This window comes from Sarcophilus harrisii, chromosome 2, assembly GCF_902635505.1.
Source record: "Sarcophilus harrisii chromosome 2, mSarHar1.11, whole genome shotgun sequence".
Classification (NCBI taxonomy): domain Eukaryota; kingdom Metazoa; phylum Chordata; class Mammalia; order Dasyuromorphia; family Dasyuridae; genus Sarcophilus; species Sarcophilus harrisii.
In genome coordinates this window covers 254630490-254649685 of record NC_045427.1, presented here as the reverse complement: position 1 = coordinate 254649685, position 19196 = coordinate 254630490, and the positions used below count along the sequence as shown (strand labels likewise).

The window sequence follows — 19196 nt, the reverse complement described above, 5'->3', positions numbered from 1 at the left end:
ATTTTTTCACATATATATTGTAACAGAAAGATGATAGTAGTAAAGTATAAGGGGAAAACACTATAGTTTGAGAATTCCTTTCTGCATCATTATACTGAATTTACATACACACACACGTATGTTTGTGTAAATCCAAAGCTCGTGAATAGGCTATCTCATTTTATTTTAGTTGTTTGACTCATAGAATAATGTAGATAATTTAATTTGTATTTTAAGATCCTAAAAAAAAAAAAAAAAAAAAAAAAGACCACTATAAATATTAAGTAATATCTTTTAAAAGCAAATATACCAGAATTCACACATCCAAATGAGTACTGTTCTTCAGAGTTGCCTCCTCTGGATACTATGTAAGTTGTTGAATATGCTATAATTATGTAAATACTTTGGGAATTGTCTTTAGGACCAGTTTATGACCCATGAGAGAAAAAATTTTCTCATTATTTGACAGCTACATCGCAATATTAGACCAGCTTGATCACATCCCTGATTCATCAGACTTGATTCAAGTGACTTTGGGCTGATTCTAAAAAATTAGATTAGTCCTCAGAAATTGAAATTTTACCCATGAGCTAGATTTGCTAAGCTATTTAAAAGTATTATAGACTTTGAAGACAGCTGCAGAAGAGGACTTCTGGAAATGTTGGTTAACAGTAGCTACAATGCTAGAACAAGTACACACTTATCTTAAGGTGGCTACCTTGGAGCATTCATTCAGATATATTCAATACAAATACACAGATGCATTCACATATACCTCAGATGTTTGCTTTTTCAAAAATCTTTGCTTCATAGTCGAGTTTTCTATGTAAATATTGAGTTAGAACATGTGTCCTTTAAGAAAAAAATAAAGATATGGCTCTTTTTGAGTTTCCATTTTGTCTTTTGTTTCAAAATGTGAAAGTCTTACAAACAGGTTTTAAATACAAACAGGTTTTTAATACTCTAATTATTTTCCATGTCAATTCCCAGCTTATTCTTTTTCCATTTGGAGAACCGTAAATTTTTTTTTCAAGCTTTAATGTTTAGCAATGTTTTGGAGATTTGAAAAAAAAGATTTACACAGGGGATATCTAATCCATGTGTGTGTGCGCACACACATATGAGTTTGCATGTGCTTTTCTTGTCAACATTGTAAGGTTATAGGAAATTATTGCAGAGAAATATAGTAATTCTTCAAGAATTAAGACCAGAGAATTTTTTTCTGCAGTTTCTATCATTTTTCTTTCTTATCTCTATGATGCCACATCCAGCTTATTTTTATTCATGACTTATTATTTTTATGTTTTCACATATACTAATTTCCTTATTTATTTTCCTTTTTTTCATCGAGCTTTATGTTTAATCTGTATTGTATTGGATGATTGTAAATTGTTAATTCGGAGCCCCCAGTGTGTTAGCTTTCGATTGTAGTCTTTTTCCAACCAAACTTTTGGCCAGAATTTCTAACTAGCCACTGGCCGATGATATATCTAGGGATAAGCAAACCTTTTTAAGCAGCTGGCTAATATTTCACCGTGTTAATCAAGAGTAAATAACTTAAAAGCAAAAAAAAATTTTTTTAAGAAAAGGGGGGAAAAAGAAATATGAAAAGGCCCATATAATTTTCCCTTGAAAAAAATAAATTTTATCACCAAATCTATATACATCTAAATCTTACACTGGGATTTCCTATCTTCACAACGTTAGATAAAAATACTTTACCATACCTACAGTTATAGTATTGGCCTCTCTGTTAATTAGCATGTTACTAGGACCATTAGAAAGTTATTATATCTTTATTCTCATATTATCCATACAAACCCTTTTGAAAATGCAAAGTGCTATACATTCAGGAAATATTATTTAAGTGACTACCATGTGCAAAAAACAGTATTAAAGTTTGATGAATTTATGATCATGATGATGTGAGTACTCTTGAATTATAAAAATCACACTCTATATGCTGAGTCTTTTAATATATTATGGATGATAGTATTTAGTACCTGTGCTGTCCCTCTCTCATCCCTTCAGCTATGTGACTGGCCCACCTTTTCTGGGCAAAAATGACCTTGATATCCTTTATGTTATTTGTTGCTTGCAGATCATTGTTGGTAATATACTTTGGCTTACTTTAATACACCCTAATGGCCATATGTTTTAATTTAGCAGGGGTTAGGCTAGATTATATAAGGTAACATTGAAGGAGCTGAACATACTTATCCTATAGAAGAAAATATTTGTATAAGTTATAATAGGTTCTGACTATCCAAAGATCTGTGATAAGAAAAGTAATTGGCCTTTTTTCAGCTTCCTTTCCTAAAGATTCAGCTGTAAAAGTAGTTGGGATAGGAATAGGGGAGGAGAAAAGAGAAAATGCAGAGGGACAGAATTTGATGTGAAATATGGAAAAGCTTCTTACCAATCTGAGCTGTCTAAAAGTAGAACCATTATTTGTATCCTCAACATTTAACACAGTACGTTGCACGTAATAAATACATATTACATGCTATTCATTTATCCATTCAACCTGCCTTCTTGTTGGAGGTTCTTCAAGCAGAGACTGAATCAACCATTTGCGAGGGATGCTGTGATAGGCATTTCTGACTATTGATGTTTTGGACTAAATAATTTCTGAGAATACAAAATATTGTATTAAGTGCTAGATTTGGTGTTAGGGGACTAAAATTTGAATGCTAGCTCAGTTCCTTACTTTTTTGTATGAATTTGGGCATATCATATAATACCTTTAGGCCTCAATTCTTTGTCATTTTGTCATTGAAAAGTAGGCCAAGTGATGTCAGAGTTTCCTTCAAATTCAAAGTTGAGTAAGGTTATTCCTCAGTTTCACAGAAGGCTTCACTGGCCAGTTGATTCATTCTAATTTCCTAAGATCTAGTAAGCATGCTATATATAATTATTAGCCTGTTCTTCCAAAAAGTTTAAAAATAATAAAGAAATTAATTTGTGACTCGGTTTGTTTATTTTACAGAATCTTGGGGAGGCAGAGTATGTAGTGGCACTTTTTATGTATATGTGTCTACTTGGTTACCCTGCAGATAAGATTAGTATTCTTACAACATATAATGGACAGAAGCATCTCATTCGGGATATAATTAATCAGCGTTGTGGGAGCAACCCGTTGATTGGAAGGCCAAATAAGGTAATTTTCCAATAAGAAAATAAGAACTCTAAATGAGGAAATTAGCATATATATGAAATAGATGGAAGAAATGTTTAGAATTGTTACTTAACTAAGGATGAATTCATGTTGTACCAGTTTTTTCCTTTGCATTCTTTTTCTTTCCTTTGACCTCTTAGTAACTAAAAATGATTTATACATATTACTTATTTGTGAACACTTCTTTCTTCCCAAATTTTTACCCCTTATTCAGGGACAATTGATAATGGTTTCACAGTCTTCTGTTATACATTACAAGATTGAAGATTTATTTGGGAGGATGTCAGAAATACCCATTTCTTATGTTTTGTAACTGGTGATGAACCAAATCTATGTACTCATCAGTTTTGCAGGAAAATTAACAAATTGTGTACTTTTGGGGCAAGTGTTTTTGATTTCTAAGAGTAAGACTGATTTTCTATTTAGGTATTTGGTTACCTTTGAACTATTTTATTTATTTTACATCTTATGGGATGAGATGAGCTGGCACTAGATAATTATGGTGATCCAAGACTTCTAGATAAATGATGTGTAGGTTGAATTAAAAAAAGTAAACCAAAAATACAAATACAATGCGATTGAAGAATTAATCTGACATAATGAGGATTTAAGGATTGCATTTAACAAAGAGATTATGTGGTTTAAATTTTTAAAAAGAAAATAATGCTTTGTTTGCTCTAATTATAGGCAAAACAATTTTTAATCATTCCTATTTTAAAATTTCTGAGTTCCACATTCTCTCCATTTCTGCCTTTCCTATCCCTCCTTTCTCCCCATTGAGAAGTCAAGCAATTTGATGTAAGTTATATGTGTTAAATCATGTGAAACATTTCTGTCAGTCAAGTTATGTCAGAAAATACAGACCATAAAAAAACAAAAAGATATAAAGGAAAAGTGTGCTTTGATCTGCATTCAGATTCCATTAATTCTTTCTCTTTTTAATTTTTTTCATCTTAAGCCCTTGGATCAATATATTGCTAAGAATCAAGTCATTCACAGTTGATCATTATACAGTATCGCTGTTACTAGCTACAGTGTTCTCCTTGTTCTGTTCATATTACTTTGTATCAGTTCATATAAGTCTTTCCATATTTTCCTGAAGGTGATGTCTAGGCTCTTTTTTTTGATCTTGACTTTTTGGGTAATCAAATTGTTTCTCCTGGAACTATTTTTTCAGATTAGTTGTTTTTCCAATGAGGTATTTCACAGTTTCTTGTATTTTTCATTTTTTGATTTTTTTTTCCTTGATATTTCAAAGTCAATAGTTTTCATTTGCCCAATTCTGTTTTCTTCAGTGAATTTTTTTTTGCTGCTTTTTTTCCCCCCCAATTGGTTACTATTCTTTTTAAGAAGTTCTCTTCAGTGAATATTTGTTTTCCTTTTCCTATCTGGCCAATTTTGCTTTTCAAGCCATTCTTTTCCATTGGATTTTTGTGCCTCTTTTACCATTTGGCCTATTCTATTTTTTAAGGTGTTATATTCTTTAGTATTTTTTTTTTTTTTGTTCTTTTTTTTAGCCAAACTGTTGTTAACTCTTTCTTCCCAATTTTTCCTTCACCTCTAATTACTTGATTTTTAAAAATCCTTTTTGAACCAATTCATATTTTTCCTTGAAGGTTTGGATGCAGCAGTTTTGACTTTGTTTTCTTCTGAGTTTGTGTTTTAATTTTCCCTGTCATCCTAGTAATTTTCTACAATCAGGGTCTTTTTCTGTTCTTTGGTTGTTTTCCAGGCAATTTTTTGACTTTTAACTTTAGCATAAAGTGGGTCTCTGCTTTCAGAGTAGAGGGAGCACTGTCCCAAACTTCAAGGATTTTGTGCAGCTGTTGAGAGAGATAATTCTAGGGACTTGTAAGTTTTCAGTTTTTCCAGGTATGTTCCAGGTAAACATTCCAGGGAATGTTTACTATTTTTCTGGCCTGTGTTTAATCTGTGAATGAACACAAGACTCTTCCATTTTGGAGCTATGACCAGGATCCTAGTGGCCACAAACTCTAGTGTGTTAGTGCTTTACCTGGGACTGTGACCCAGAGCTAAGTGTGAGCAATATGACAGAGTCCTGCGCCTGGTGATCCCTATGATCTCCTGACCAATTGTCTTACTCCTTTTCCCTCTGTGAGCTGAGAGATTCAGAAACTGCCACTGCTACCACTGATTCAGTCACTCCCAAGACCTACAGTTGGTTTAGTAGGGCTTAACATGCACTGACTGCACTGTAGTGCATTTTCACTTTGGTGCAGCATATCTTTATTGCTTACTTTCTAAGTTGCTTTGAGTTTAAAATTGCTTCACCCTGTCCTTTTGGGGCTTCTGCCACTTTAGAATTTGTTTTGAGGCATTATTCACTATCTTGGCTCTGCTTCCAGCTGTTTACATTTTCAAAACCAGTTGTAGTTATTATTAATTTATGTATATGATATCCTTAGAAGGAAAGTTTTATTCTTTTTTATAGAAAAGAAAATCACTGTCCCATCATAAATCAGTAGCAACAGTTTCTTTCTTAAGGACCAGGCCTTAAACTAAAGCCAATCTGATTCTAATTGGCCACCAGTAAATCTTAGGCAAAACCCCATTTAGTCATTAACCCCATTTAGTCATTCAGGTCCTAATTGATTCAGATTGAATATAAAGAACAATCATTTCTACTTTGGCCAGAAACCCAGAGGATCTTTCCCTCCTAACATTCATTCATTCATTTATTTATTTAGATTTTTTTTTTTTGGACCTAAGTAAAAGAGGAAATTACCTGCCTCGCTTGCTACCTAGCCTTAAATTACTGAATTGGAGCAGCCTCAGTCAAACTAAGACCTGTTGAAGGCATTAGCTTAAAAAGACCTTCAGGGTTTCCCATTTCACCAGGTTCATCTCCTGTTGTCATGATTTATATTTTGCCACTGACCCCAGATGGCTCTGGAGGGGAAAGTGAGGCAGGTGACCTTACACAGCCCTTCCTCACTTAAATCCAATTTACTTTCATGTCATGGCACAACCTCCCTGCTATCATGGTCCTTTTCAAGAATGAAGAACAAACAACAACAACAACAATCAGCATATGAGTTGATTTCTGGCTTTCTATTACTCAATATGACATGACATGTTAAAATATAATTCAAAGAATTAGTTTGGTAAAATCTTCTACATCTGTACATTAATTCTTCTAATGTAATTATAGAAGAAAACTACAAATTCTAAGAGTTTGGGTCACTCAGAAATTTTAGTGTAATAAAGATAGTATTATGCTCAATTTGGTGAAATTTTAGTGTAATAATGATAGTTTAGTATTATGCTTATATTGAATAGTTTGGCTGGTATGCTCATTTTGGTGTCTTCAAGGCATAAACAGGCTAAATTCTCTTATTTAAAAAATGGACAAGGACTTAGAGTTTGTAACACTGCTTCTTAGTTACATATCTTAGTTAAAAATGATTTGCCTTTCAAGAAGACTGATCCCTTACTTTTTAAAGAAAGCAAAGCTAATTGGTTTAAAGATTGATAAATAGGTTCCAGGCCCTGAACAAATGTGGGCATGAATACAATTGAGGGAAATTTTAAAGAATTTTTTAAAATTTTAAAGGAAATATTAAAAAGAGTATTAGTTTTGAGCATTTAGGGAAATAAGAGAAGTAGTAGAGATTCTGTATTAAAAAGAAACATTTAGATTAGGATTAGCTGTCTGGATTTGACTTGGACATTAATGGAAAATCAGTGAGCAAGACTTTTAGTTTGTTTTATTGTTGAAGTGAAATATTTATAATGCTGCATATATGGAATGTTATTGTTTAGCACTGATGCAATAAACTGTTTTGTCAGTTTTCCGTGGGGTTCAGCAAGCAAAATATCAATGTATTCCATTAGAATCAAAGATACCAGGTGAACCCTCAGAAAGCAATAGAATAAGGACCAGGGCTTTCTTTAAGCAATGTGTCATTCTTCATATCGCAGTGTTCCTTAGCTTCATTGATTCTGCCTATCCCAGGATGTTTTTATTGATCTTATTTGCTAATAATCTGAAGAAATTTGTTATTTCCAATATGGTTTTGAAAAATATGTGTTGCTTTCCCATTTCTAGGTGACAACAGTTGACAGATTTCAAGGTCAACAAAATGATTATATACTTCTTTCTCTAGTACGAACCAGAGCAGTGGGCCACTTGAGGTATGTAACAAAATAATCTAATAAGTCATTGAGTATATATTTCTACTGCATTGATGACCTTTTAAAAAACTTTTCTAGTTGGATAATTTAGTTGTTATATATTAAAAGATAAAAATGGTGTTAAAATTGTTCATTTAAATGTGATGATATGTTTTAGTCTTAGATATTGAAATGCATTAAGATTCCTTATATGACTATTGATTTGTACCTGCACACCTCTTGGTACTTAATGATGCATCATTTAAAATAAATATATAAAGAATTACATCAGAATATCCTTAAAATATCCATTTCAAATCATTGGAAAGTTTGGTAATAGTTCTAGAATTAAAGGAGTTGAGTGATTTAAAAAAATAATGTGTTTATGATATGTAAGTTTTTAAATTATGTGTGTGAGCTGTGGTTGGCCTTGGTTCCTGACTTTTTCCCCAGAATATTTCAGCTTCAGTGTTAAAGGATAAAGGAGCCATTTGCCTTCCTAGGATTAAGAATTGTCAAAACAAACTATAATCTATTTTTGTCATTTATTGTGATGTATTTATGTGTTAGAGATTTATGGGAATAGCATCTTCTTATTATGAGGCAGCAGTTTGGTTTTATGTAAACCTCCATCTCATATGACTTAGGAGTAAAGCTATAAGAATTCTTTTTATTATTTTGTCTTATGGGTAATAAATGTCCATACTTAAAAATAAAACCAGGCTCTCTTAGAGTTATCACTGTAGTCAAGATCTTTTGGGGGTTTATCCTAGTAATCAGGTCCCATTAGTCTGATAACGTTTTATGTAAGGGTAACTAAAAATGCTGTTTCAAGAAATTGCTTCAAGTCCTTGCTATTTTTAAACACAGGTTGTTCCTGCTTTTATTTTTCATGGGAATATATCAGGCAGCCTTTTGTACTGTGTGTGTGTGTGTGTGTGTGTGTGTGTACGTGCACACACGCATGCACACATGCATGTGGATATTTCTGGCTTCAAAAATAAGAGGAGCTTGTTGACTGAGATCTGAATAGACTTATCTTTATTTTTCTTTGCTAAGTTCTGTAATGTTCTTAATAGAATAAACATTGCTTCCTCTGTATCGATTAATCCTTATTAGGGCTTTCCCCTAACTTCCAATTGCCCTATCTTTTACATCTTGTCTTTCTTTTTACATCTTACTTTCTCAGGAAAGGTCTTAATTGGGACATGACTGCTATAAAGGCTTTTAAAAAAATGTAATGTCAGTTTTTTTCTTAAATTAGATATCAATATACCATGCATCATAATCATAAGTAATGGATGATGAATCAAAGAATCTGCTGAAATATAATTTTGAATGGCTAGCTTTTTTTTTTTTCCCCTTTTTTGCTATTAGTATATAATGAAAAAATGTGTTAAACTGCAATTCATGATTTAATTTATCTAGTTGTCACTGCTAGATTGGTCATCAAATACCATGAACTTTAAGTAAATTCTTTTCAGTTTAGAAGCTGAAAAGGAAAGTTAAAGAAAAAACAATTAGATAGTCACTAGGAAGAAATTAATTTTTACCAAATTTAATAATTCTATCAGTGAGCCAAATAATCGAATAGATGTCTGAGGTTTTGATTTTGATATATAAGGAAGAAAAATACTTTTTTGTAATTGCTGTAAAATTTAAAAAAATAAAATGAGGAGACCTGTCTCCTGTTCACCCCATTCTTTGACCCTCACCATAAAACTATCTTCTTCATCCTAGGGTACACATGGTAAAAGGGATGGCATCCTATCCTGTACTATTTTCTTGTACAAAAATTGGATGGGATGCTCTTTGTAAGCCAGAGAAACAGGGAATTCTGGCTGCTTTCCCAACATCCATTGTTCAGGTCCATAAATTCATTTGGAGGGACTAAAAAGCTTTAAATAGAAGTAGTTGGCCCAGAGTAAAGTAGTGAGACTTTTTTGTGATGACTCACGTATTGGAATTATACCAGAGTGGTGGTTTATTGCTTGCCTCTCCTTTAGAGCCAAAATCACTTTAATGATTTGTTTGAAGACTAGGAAAGCAGTTAATAGTGGCCACTTTTCTGGCTGTAGAATAGTATTAGGTAGTTCCATATATTTTAGATGATCTTGATCTTTAAACAGTATTTTTGATTTATGTCCACAACATGTAGCTACATTTAATGCAGGCCTAATTGTGTATTGGCTTGGATTCCCCATTCCAAAATTGTGTCCTTTAAAGTAAATACATGAGTAGAGTTGTTAATGATTTTTAAATATCATTGCTTAACCAGAGCTTCTCTTACTTATATAAAGGTACTTAGAGGTAGAAAAAGTGAAAAATAATGAAGTGTCGTTCCTGGCTAGTCATAAGTTGTTGGAAATTCTATTTCTCCCTCTTTTCTTCCAGATTTAAACAATGTCTTAATTACATAAGTGTTTTATGTCAATCCCAGAATATAAGCTAAGATAGGATTTTCTTGTTTTTTGTTCAGTTGAGTATGTGGCCAGATGCTTCTAAATATGTGGGTGATGATTGGAGACATTTTTTCATACCCTTTTCTGACATAGGCCAACAAACAGAGACTAACATACAGCATGTAATATGAACTTTTAAGCAACTTATACTGTTTCCCTTGTTACAGTAATTTTAGACTACAGAATTTAATGTATCAGACAAGTTCTTTAAAATGCTCACCTTTGCAGGATACTCAAAACTATAAGTAGTCATAGATAAACAGTGGAAAATTGGACTTTGACTAAATACTTTAATAATCCTAAAAGCACAATTGTAATTATCTCTCATTTTCAATTCACCATTTGAAAATGGGAACCCACTGATTTTTTCTTTGTCATTGAGAACAAAATGGTCTTTTCCATTCAAAACAAATGATTTTGTAATAGGGAATAAATATGAACTATGATGTGTTGTAATACAGTAGATGAGTTTATTTGGACTGAGTTTTTTCATTTTATAAATTGTAGATAATTCATAGACCTTGCAAAATCTATGTTTAGAATTTGAAATGTCATCATCACTGGTTATTAAGGAAACAAGAGCTAGGCTGTGTCTACACACAGATGGGTCACAGCATGGCCAGACCTTTGAGCTGACCATTGTAAATTGGCAGCATGTTTGAATCACTCATGGGGACCATGCAGATGGGTCATTGCAAACTAAATTGTATGGTTTTACTATGGTACAGTCTAGTTGCTTTGACTTTTATGTCAGTGTAATGATTTATTTCTCTGATTAAGCATCCTGATTTATTCCCTGTAGATAAAACTCAGTAGCAAAATACTATTGTCACTTGCTTAGTTCATGGTTTTATAAAAATATTCTTCACTCAAAGTTCAGTGACAGATTTTGCCATGCTGATGAGAAAGACTGTAGATGAAACATTAAAAAGCCACCTGCAAGAATGTAGCAATGAAATTGAAATGTATTTATTCTTTTTCCTCTGTTTTCCAAAGGGATGTTCGTCGTTTAGTGGTGGCCATGTCGAGAGCCAGACTTGGGCTTTATATCTTTGCAAGAGTGTCCCTCTTCCAGAACTGCTTCGAACTAACTCCAGCTTTTAACCAGCTCACAGCCCGCCCACTTCATTTACAAATAATTCCCACAGAGCATTTCCCTACCAACAGAAAGGTATATGGATTATTTTGTTACTGACTTTAGGTTATTAAATATTCTAAGGGACTTACATAGAATTTTCTTTTTCACTTTTTCTCTTATGAACTTTATCTATGAGGAGAACACTGCTTTGGTATGATATTAAAGAAACACAGGTCACCCCTCATTCCAGAAAAGCTCAACTTCTTATGAAGTTGGCAGATATTTACTCTTAGACAACAAGTAGCATTTTAAGACTTGAATGCTATATAGATAGAGGTGTATAGTGTGTAAATGTAGAGAAGAAGGTAGGAGTGATGAGAATATAACAAATGAATAAATAAAGGAAGACTTCCTAGAAAGAAGTAATTTTTGAGACAGGACATAAATTATTGGAGAATATTCCTGATGGGGATTGAGCATATGCAAAAAGATATTGTTTCTAAATAGAGTTGCATGAGAGGGAAAAGATGAACAAATAATATAATTCATTTGTTTCTCCAGTTTGAATTATATTTTTGTAATTTTATTGGTATGATCTTTTTGTTTTTTAATTGCCTGTTTTGAAGTCTGCCTGAAGCAGAGCACCTAGTAAATAACTTGCCTGCTCTTTGCATATGAGATATTGTGCCCAGAGCAGAAAATGATCTTCAATCAAAAGAATGCCTGCTAATATACTGAATAACCATATACCTCTGGCAGTTCTAAGAAATGTCATTGAATTTGATAAATACTCTCACTTTGACATGCTCTGAATTATTTATAAGTTGTTTTTTGTTATATTCATAGCATTTGTTTTCCCTCAATATCTGATAGTACATATAAGCCCATACAATTAAAACTAGGAAGGATCTCAGGGGGAGGTGTGTGTGTGTGTGTGTGTGTGTGTGTCATATATTCAATCCAGAGCTTCCTAAAGCTCAAAATGCTAATTATGCCACAATACTAGAGTTAGTTTTATAAAATGATGTGTTTTCTTTCCCTGAATTGATTTTACCTCTATGTTTTTCTCTATACAGTACATGGGAGGACATCTTTATTATCATCGTTTTAAAATGACGGAGTTGATTAGATCTTATTAGTGAATCTTTATAGAAAAGTGGACAGTATATAAGAATTTTGTCTTAGTATGATTTGGGTCAGAGGTGTCATGGACTACACAATAATCAAGTAAAGGCCTGAACCAGATTAAAATGTATTTGGGAAATAGTTAACAGAATAAATTTAAAAAACAATAAAACATAATGTTACATTTTAAAACTAAGCTGGTAGTGTGACCTTTGTGGATTAGTGACCCTTATTTCTATTTTAGTTTGACTCTGCTAGTTTAGAAAGAGTCTTTATGAATTTTTTTCTTCCTTTTTTATTTCTTTTTTTCCCTTTTGTCCAATTTCATTTGGAATAGTCTTGTTTGAACAAGTGATTATGTCATAATACCCATTTTAAACTCATGGTGATTTTTGTTTTATGGAGGAAACAAAATAAATTGATTCATAATGATCCATGGATGTGAAAAGCCAATGAGCAGTTTTCTTTGAATTTCTAATTTAAAATATTGATACTCTATATTCATTCCTTTCACCTTTTTTCCTTATCATCTTTGAAAGCTAATGCTATATAGTGGATAAGGGGCATTATTTTGTTCATTTTACTGCTGACTGTTAATTAAACTCACTTTTTCTTCCCTTTCCAGAATGGAGAGCAGCCATCTCACCCTGTTCAGATAATAAAAAATATGCCCCAGATGGCAAACTTTGTATATAACATGTACATGCTTATGATCCAGAGTACACATCAATATAATCAGGTGAGGTAACTGAACCTGCTTTTCTTTAGAAAAGGGTCTTGTGAAATACAGAATAAATTTCTTTAGTCTATAGGGGGCTTGATCCTTTCAGAGAAAGAACTAAATTCACACAGGCTAGTATTGCTTTTTAATTCTGTAGAGTTTTGATTGTCTATTCATTTAGTGTTCCCTACCAAGAAATAGATTACAGATTTCTTTATAATAGATTTACAATAATAGATACCTCCAAGTGACTAAAAGAAAGAGTACTTTATAATCTTTAAAAGAATATATTCTTATAAAGAATACCTGATAATACTTAGTGCCTACTTTGAGAACCTTCTGAATTCACTATTTGAGATCAAAGGGTTTTTTAAAGTATTACTGTTATATCTCTACTCCGTGGACAAGCCATAATGAATGGAGAGCAGGCCTTAGGGCCAAGGAGGATTTGCATAATTTGTAAAACACCTATCAGATTCCATGCACAACCCTGGAGACAGTGTATGATATGTTTATAAAGAACTGGTCCCCGTGTCAGAAAGACTTGGTTCAAATCAAACTGCCTTACATGTATACTGTCTGTGTAACCTCTCAGTGCCCAAGGCAGTTCTTGAAGTCTACAGATAACTCTGTTGATGATCTGCATAGGTAGAGGAAGTGTCTTCTCAAAGCTCCCTACACAAGTAATATAGATAGTTTCAAGGGCTGAAAGAACCCTCCAGAGACTATTTAGTACAACTTTCTTATTTTACAAGGGAGGAAATCGACCCAGGAAGATTGAGTAACTTTAAGATTACACAGGAAGTGGCAGATCTGAGATTGGAACTCTTGATTCCAGAGCCAATGAGTATTCTTTCCAATGTACTTTTCTAAGCCTAAACTGTCTATTCTTCTCTCCCCCTATTCTACCCCCTCCCCCCCCTACATTCCTTCCTTCTCCCCTCAAAAAAAAAAAAATAAATAAAAGCCTTTGTAAATTAGGCATATGGTATGTTTTCAAAAAGCAAGATAAAATTATTATCATTGCATGCATGAAGACTAGGTCAAGTTTTTTTAAAAGTAGATATCATGCGTTTTGACTAAATAGACTCAACTTTGCACTCTGTCAAGATAATCTTAAGAATTATTTCTTAAAAATTTTTAAGAAATAGATTTTCCTAGAAAGCAAATGGTGCTATAGAGAACAGATCTAAAATAATGAATACTTGCCAGAGAATGTTAGAAATTCCCCCCCCCCCCCCCCCCCCCCCCCCCCCCCGAGGCAATTGGGGTTAAGTGACTTGTCTAGGGTCACACAATTAGGAAGTTTAAGTGTCTGAAATCAGATTTGAACTCAGGTCCTCCTGCCTTCAGGATTGATGCTCTATCAACTGCGCCACCTAGTTGCCCCTTAGAAAGTTTTTTAATGGAAATTTCATGCCTTTTGGAATATTTGAGGATGAGAATTAAAAAGCAGATCCTAGTCGCCTTGGTAAGAATACGTTTTTAAATACGTTGTTGCCATTCTGTGCCATCAGTGACTCAGCTCATTTTTCTATACTTCAGTTTTGATAATAAAAAAGAAGTTATTATAATTATAAAGATTAATTAGGAATAATACTTAATTGATTTTCTCTAAATCAAGTTCTATACTTGATTTAATATATATGTGTGATTGTGTGTGTGTATATATACACATATACACATATATAATTGTTATTATGTTTTTAACTTAATATGTATGAATTCATAGTATCCAGTCTTTTATTATCACATAGTTGTTACTATCTAGTGCTCCCTCTTAGGGTATCCCATGCCTCTATAGTCACTATTTAAATGAAAATGTGTTTTAAGTGCATATTCCTGCTGCACCTATCCACATAGCCAAATTCTGTTGAGAAGCACAGAAATGACCATTTCAGTGAATGTAAATCAGGAGTTCTCCATTTTTTCTGTGTCATGGACTCCTTTGACAATATGATGAACCCTTTAAGAAAATGCCAAATTCCAATGAGTTGTTTGTAAAATAAAGTTCTAAGATTTTTCCCAACTTTGGGAACTCCTTAGAGGTCCTTGTACTACCAGGTGACAAACGCTTATTGTAAAATGATAATGATGATAGGATTTGGTTCGAACAAATGTGTTAGCACTTCTATGAGGAAATGGATTGGTTAGAAGTGACAGCATTTGTATAATTTCAATGTGAAAAAGCTGCTGTTATTTCTATTACCCTTTTTCCTTTTCCCACCTTCTGAGGTTGATCATTGTGGCTTTATAAAATGCTTTCCTCACTTCTGAGGTCAGGTAGTCATCCTGTCTTACAGACGAAGAAACTGAAGTGGTGAAGTGCCTTGCTTGTGGCCGAGTAGCTAAGTGTCAGAGCTGGGACTCAAACTTCTGTGTCCTTACTTTTTTGGTCCAGTGTTTTCTGTATAATTAATGCTAGTTCCTTTATCACTTAAATTCACAAATATTAATGAGAATAAAATGATTGTTACATGCTGGGCTTTGGCAGATGTTTCCTTTGTGAAGAGTTAGTATTATCTTCACATACTCTTGTTTGTGGGTAACACATAAAGTAGAAAGAAATTGGAGTTGGAAGTCCATACTTTGAATTTTGATTCTGCTTTTTACTATCCTGTGACAAATCACTTCCCCTCTCTAAGCCTCAGTCACTACACTCATCTGTAAAATGAGAGAGTTAGATTAGGTTACTTTTAAGGACTCTCTAGCTCTAAATCTAATATCCTGTGGTTCAGTTGTTTGTAATCAAAGAAGCCTGGGGATTTGGTCCCAGAAGAGGGAATAAACAGTATTTGTAATCATAGAAGAAAAGGTGACAGTAGAGACTAAAGTGTGTAACAATGAATTTTTTTTTTTAATATTGTAGCCATGCTGAAATATTTTCTTTCCCATCAGGCTTTGTTACCTCCACCAGCTATGGTAGAAGAAAGTGATGCAGTTCAAAATCAGGAAACAGAAATGGAAACTGAAGTAGAACCTACTCATCTACCAGCAGAGGCCACTCCCACCCCAGCAGAGGCCACTCCCACCCCAGTAGAGGCCGCTCCCACCCCAGCAGAGGCCACTCCCACTACATCAGAGACCACTCCCACCACAGCAGAGGCCACTCCCACCACAGCAGAGGCTACCCCGATAATGGCAGAGAGCATAAAGACAGATTCCAGGCCTGTTTCAGGAGAGGTTCCTTCCCTTTTGGCAGAAGAGACCTACAACAGAGACTGACCAGTAAACCTAGTATCTATATTTGAAAGGAACACTATTCATTTCTGTCTAAAGATGGTGTTACTTTTCTGCTTTCATGTTTGTCTCTCCTACTTTGAGAAGACTGACTTAATGCTGAATTCATGTTATTGCTACACTTTCTGTGTAAATAATTGGTTTGTTGTTTCTTTTTTTTTTTTTTTTTTTTACTGTTCCAAATATTAGGATCCAAGGATCTATTAAAAAATATTTTGCAGCCTTGTTTGACTTATTACATCTCACAAAGGGCAACTCATTAGTAATCTAAGGCAGAAACAAAAAACATTAAAACTAGATGATGAAAAACACTAAGTAGATGTTAAAATGGGGAAGAAAAAGGAGTAATTGAAACACCTCAATATCCAAAGAAGAATTCCTCTTTGATCTGGAGTGTCTACTGGACCCTCCATCACAACAGCACATACATATGGCAAGCATACATTTTCTTGTTTCATTCCTTATGTAATGTTTAACTAACAGAGGCTCATTAAACAGGATTATTTCTATTACATATTCCAAGGAATTTTGAATGGTTTTGATATATGATTGGGAGATACCTTATTAAAAAAAATCTCTGAGAAAATGTTTTATTCTCCTGAATCAGTTGCCTTTTTCAAATTTTGTTGCATCAAAAAAACAGTAAGTGAAATGAAATTTTATATTGTTTTACATTGTTTAGTTAGTGACGAAATTATAAAGACGGTGCCATGCACTGTGCAATATTTCCTGCAAAAGCTTTCTTGTTCCCTATTAATACCATTATCAACCCTATTAATACCATTATCAAGGATGCTCATAATTTACATATAGAAACTTATGATTTTGTAAAGTTGAGAAAGTAGTCATATAGGTGAGTAGCTATTTATTTATCTCTTGGTCTTTTTTTTTTTTTTTTTTTTTTTTAATTGATGAAGTTTGAGATTCCTCTCCTTCCTCCTCCCATTTTTTGTATCTTTGCTTGCCTCAGATACTTGGTGTATTGATTTCCACATTTTTGTAATTATGTCATCTTCAGCATAGATCTTCCCTATATAGACTTTGTCCAGTCTGGCTGCTTTTTCTATTTTTGTTCCCTTCAGCTTTATTTCTACCTCCTGTGTAGGCACATTCACAAGGACCATGATGTTAAGTGTGATGGTTCCATTCTTAATGGAGAAAAGAGTTATGATTTTTGTAATTTTTTTTTCCATTTTTTGTAATGTATATAGTCTTCTTCCCATCTTTCTCCTTAAATACACATGGGATAATTTTGAAAGCTTTGTTTAAACTAAGACTTTTGCCATTTGTTGATTGCTTAGTGAGATGATCATATTCATCATTATGATTTTACAGAAAGTTAATGTCTGCTCCCCTGTGTCAGCCATCTTTTTTGGCAAGTAAGTCAAATATTGGATAATGCACTTTCTAACTTCCTCTGGTTTTCATATACTGATAATTAATTTATATCAGTTAAGCTTCTAAATAATATTAGTACCAATTTGATGGCATTTCTGTTGTTCTTTTAATAATTGTGATTTTTGCTTATATTGTTTCCATTGTATAATTTTTCCTGTCGCTGTTTTTTTTTTTTTTTTAATTAATTCTTGGCTTTTTTTTTTTTTTTTTTTGTCCCTGGTTTTTTACTAATTCTTGGCTCTCAAACGCCTTGTGGCCTGACTATACAAATAAGCTGATTCAGGGAAGACATCAATTGCATATCTTTTTCTGCCTCTTGAAATATAACTTTTTTTGTTCTTAATGTTGTTACTTGGTATTTAGTATTTGCCATGTCTAGCAACTCTTTTCTCAAAAGTGTTTTAACATGGAAATGTGTAAGGCTTCTGTGTCATCAACACATCTTGGCCACTCATTTTTATTTCTTTTCCTTTCATTTAAAATAATAGCTTTTTATTTTCAAAATACATGCAAAGATAATTTTCAGCATTCACCTTTGAAAAACCTTGTGTTCCAAATTCTGCCTATTTCCTTTTCCCCCCATCCCCTCCCCTAGACAGCAAGTAATCCAATATATGTTGAACATATGCAGTTCATCTATATATATATTCCCACAATTATCATGCAGGACAAGAAAAATCAGATGAAAGAGGGGAAAAATGAGAAAGAAAACAAAAAGCAAACAAAACACCAACAATACAGGTGAAGATACCATCCCTATGATCCATATTCAGTCTCTGTTGACCTCCTTCTGGATGCAGATGGCTCTCTCTATCATGTCTATTGGAATTGGCCTGAATCACTTCATTGTTGAAAAGAGCCATGTTCATCAAAACTGATCATCATATAATCTTGTTGCTGTGTACAGTATTTTCTTAATTCTACTCATTTCACTCAGCATCAGTTCATGTCAGTCTTTCCAGACTTTTCTGAAGTCAGCCTGGTTCTCATTTCTTACAGAACAATAATATTCCATTACATTCATATACTATAACATTTAGCCATTCCCCAAATGATCAGCATCCACTCAGTTTCCAGTTTCTTGCTGCTACAAATATAGCTGCTACAAACATTTTTGCACATGTGGGTCCTTTTCTCTTTTTTATGATCTCTTTGGGATACAGACCTAGTAGAGACACTGCTGGATCAAAGGGTATTTTGATAGCCCTTTGGATATAGTTGCAAATTGCTCTCCAGAATGATTGGATAAGTTCACAACTCCACCAATGATGTATTAGTGTTCCAGTTTTCCTACATCCCCTCCAACATTTGTCATCTTTTCCTGGCTTCCAATCTGAGGTGTGTAAGGGTACCTCAAGAGTTGTTTTAATTTGCATTTCTCTGATCAATAATAATTTAGAACATTTTTTTAATATTACAAGTAATGGTTTTAATTTACTCATCTGAAAATTGTCTTCATATCCTTTGACCATTTATCAATTGGAGAATGGTTTGTATTCTTATAAATTTGAGTCAGTTATTTTTATATTCTAGAAATACTTGTACCAAATTTTTCCATATATATATTTGGAAACTCTTACCAAATTCTTTAGAATTTTAAAACTATTTTACCTTTTGCAATATATAAGCTGTAGTTAATTTCATGGGGGCTGTTTTGCAACTGCTTATTAGCATTGCAATACATGATGACCAGATATCCCAGGAAGTGTTTTTTTTTGTTGAATTTGAGCATATTATAAAACTTACTATTACCAACTAATGTCTTTGCATCTCCAAGGAATACCTGTTGCATTGACCTGCAACTGCCTTATTTTGTGTGTGTGCTTTTTTTATAGCATATATCAAAACTTAATGTGATTCAATTCTTTTTTTTATTATTAT

At 33.2% G+C, this 19196-nt stretch overlaps 1 protein-coding gene across 2 annotated transcripts in view; it reads left to right on the top strand.

Moving 5' to 3' along the window:
- Window positions 1-16503, top strand: part of AQR (aquarius intron-binding spliceosomal factor) — a 96350-nt gene extending 79847 nt beyond the window's left edge. For both annotated transcript variants that reach the window (XM_031952035.1, XM_031952036.1), the window contains 5 exons: window positions 2969-3139; window positions 7227-7312; window positions 10750-10924; window positions 12582-12695; window positions 15576-16503. In XM_031952035.1, the coding sequence (XP_031807895.1) occupies window positions 2969-3139; window positions 7227-7312; window positions 10750-10924; window positions 12582-12695; window positions 15576-15902 (873 nt within the window). In that variant the 3' untranslated portion in view covers window positions 15903-16503. The remainder of the gene's footprint in view (window positions 1-2968; window positions 3140-7226; window positions 7313-10749; window positions 10925-12581; window positions 12696-15575) is intronic.
- The last annotated feature ends 2693 nt before the right edge of the window (window positions 16504-19196 follow it).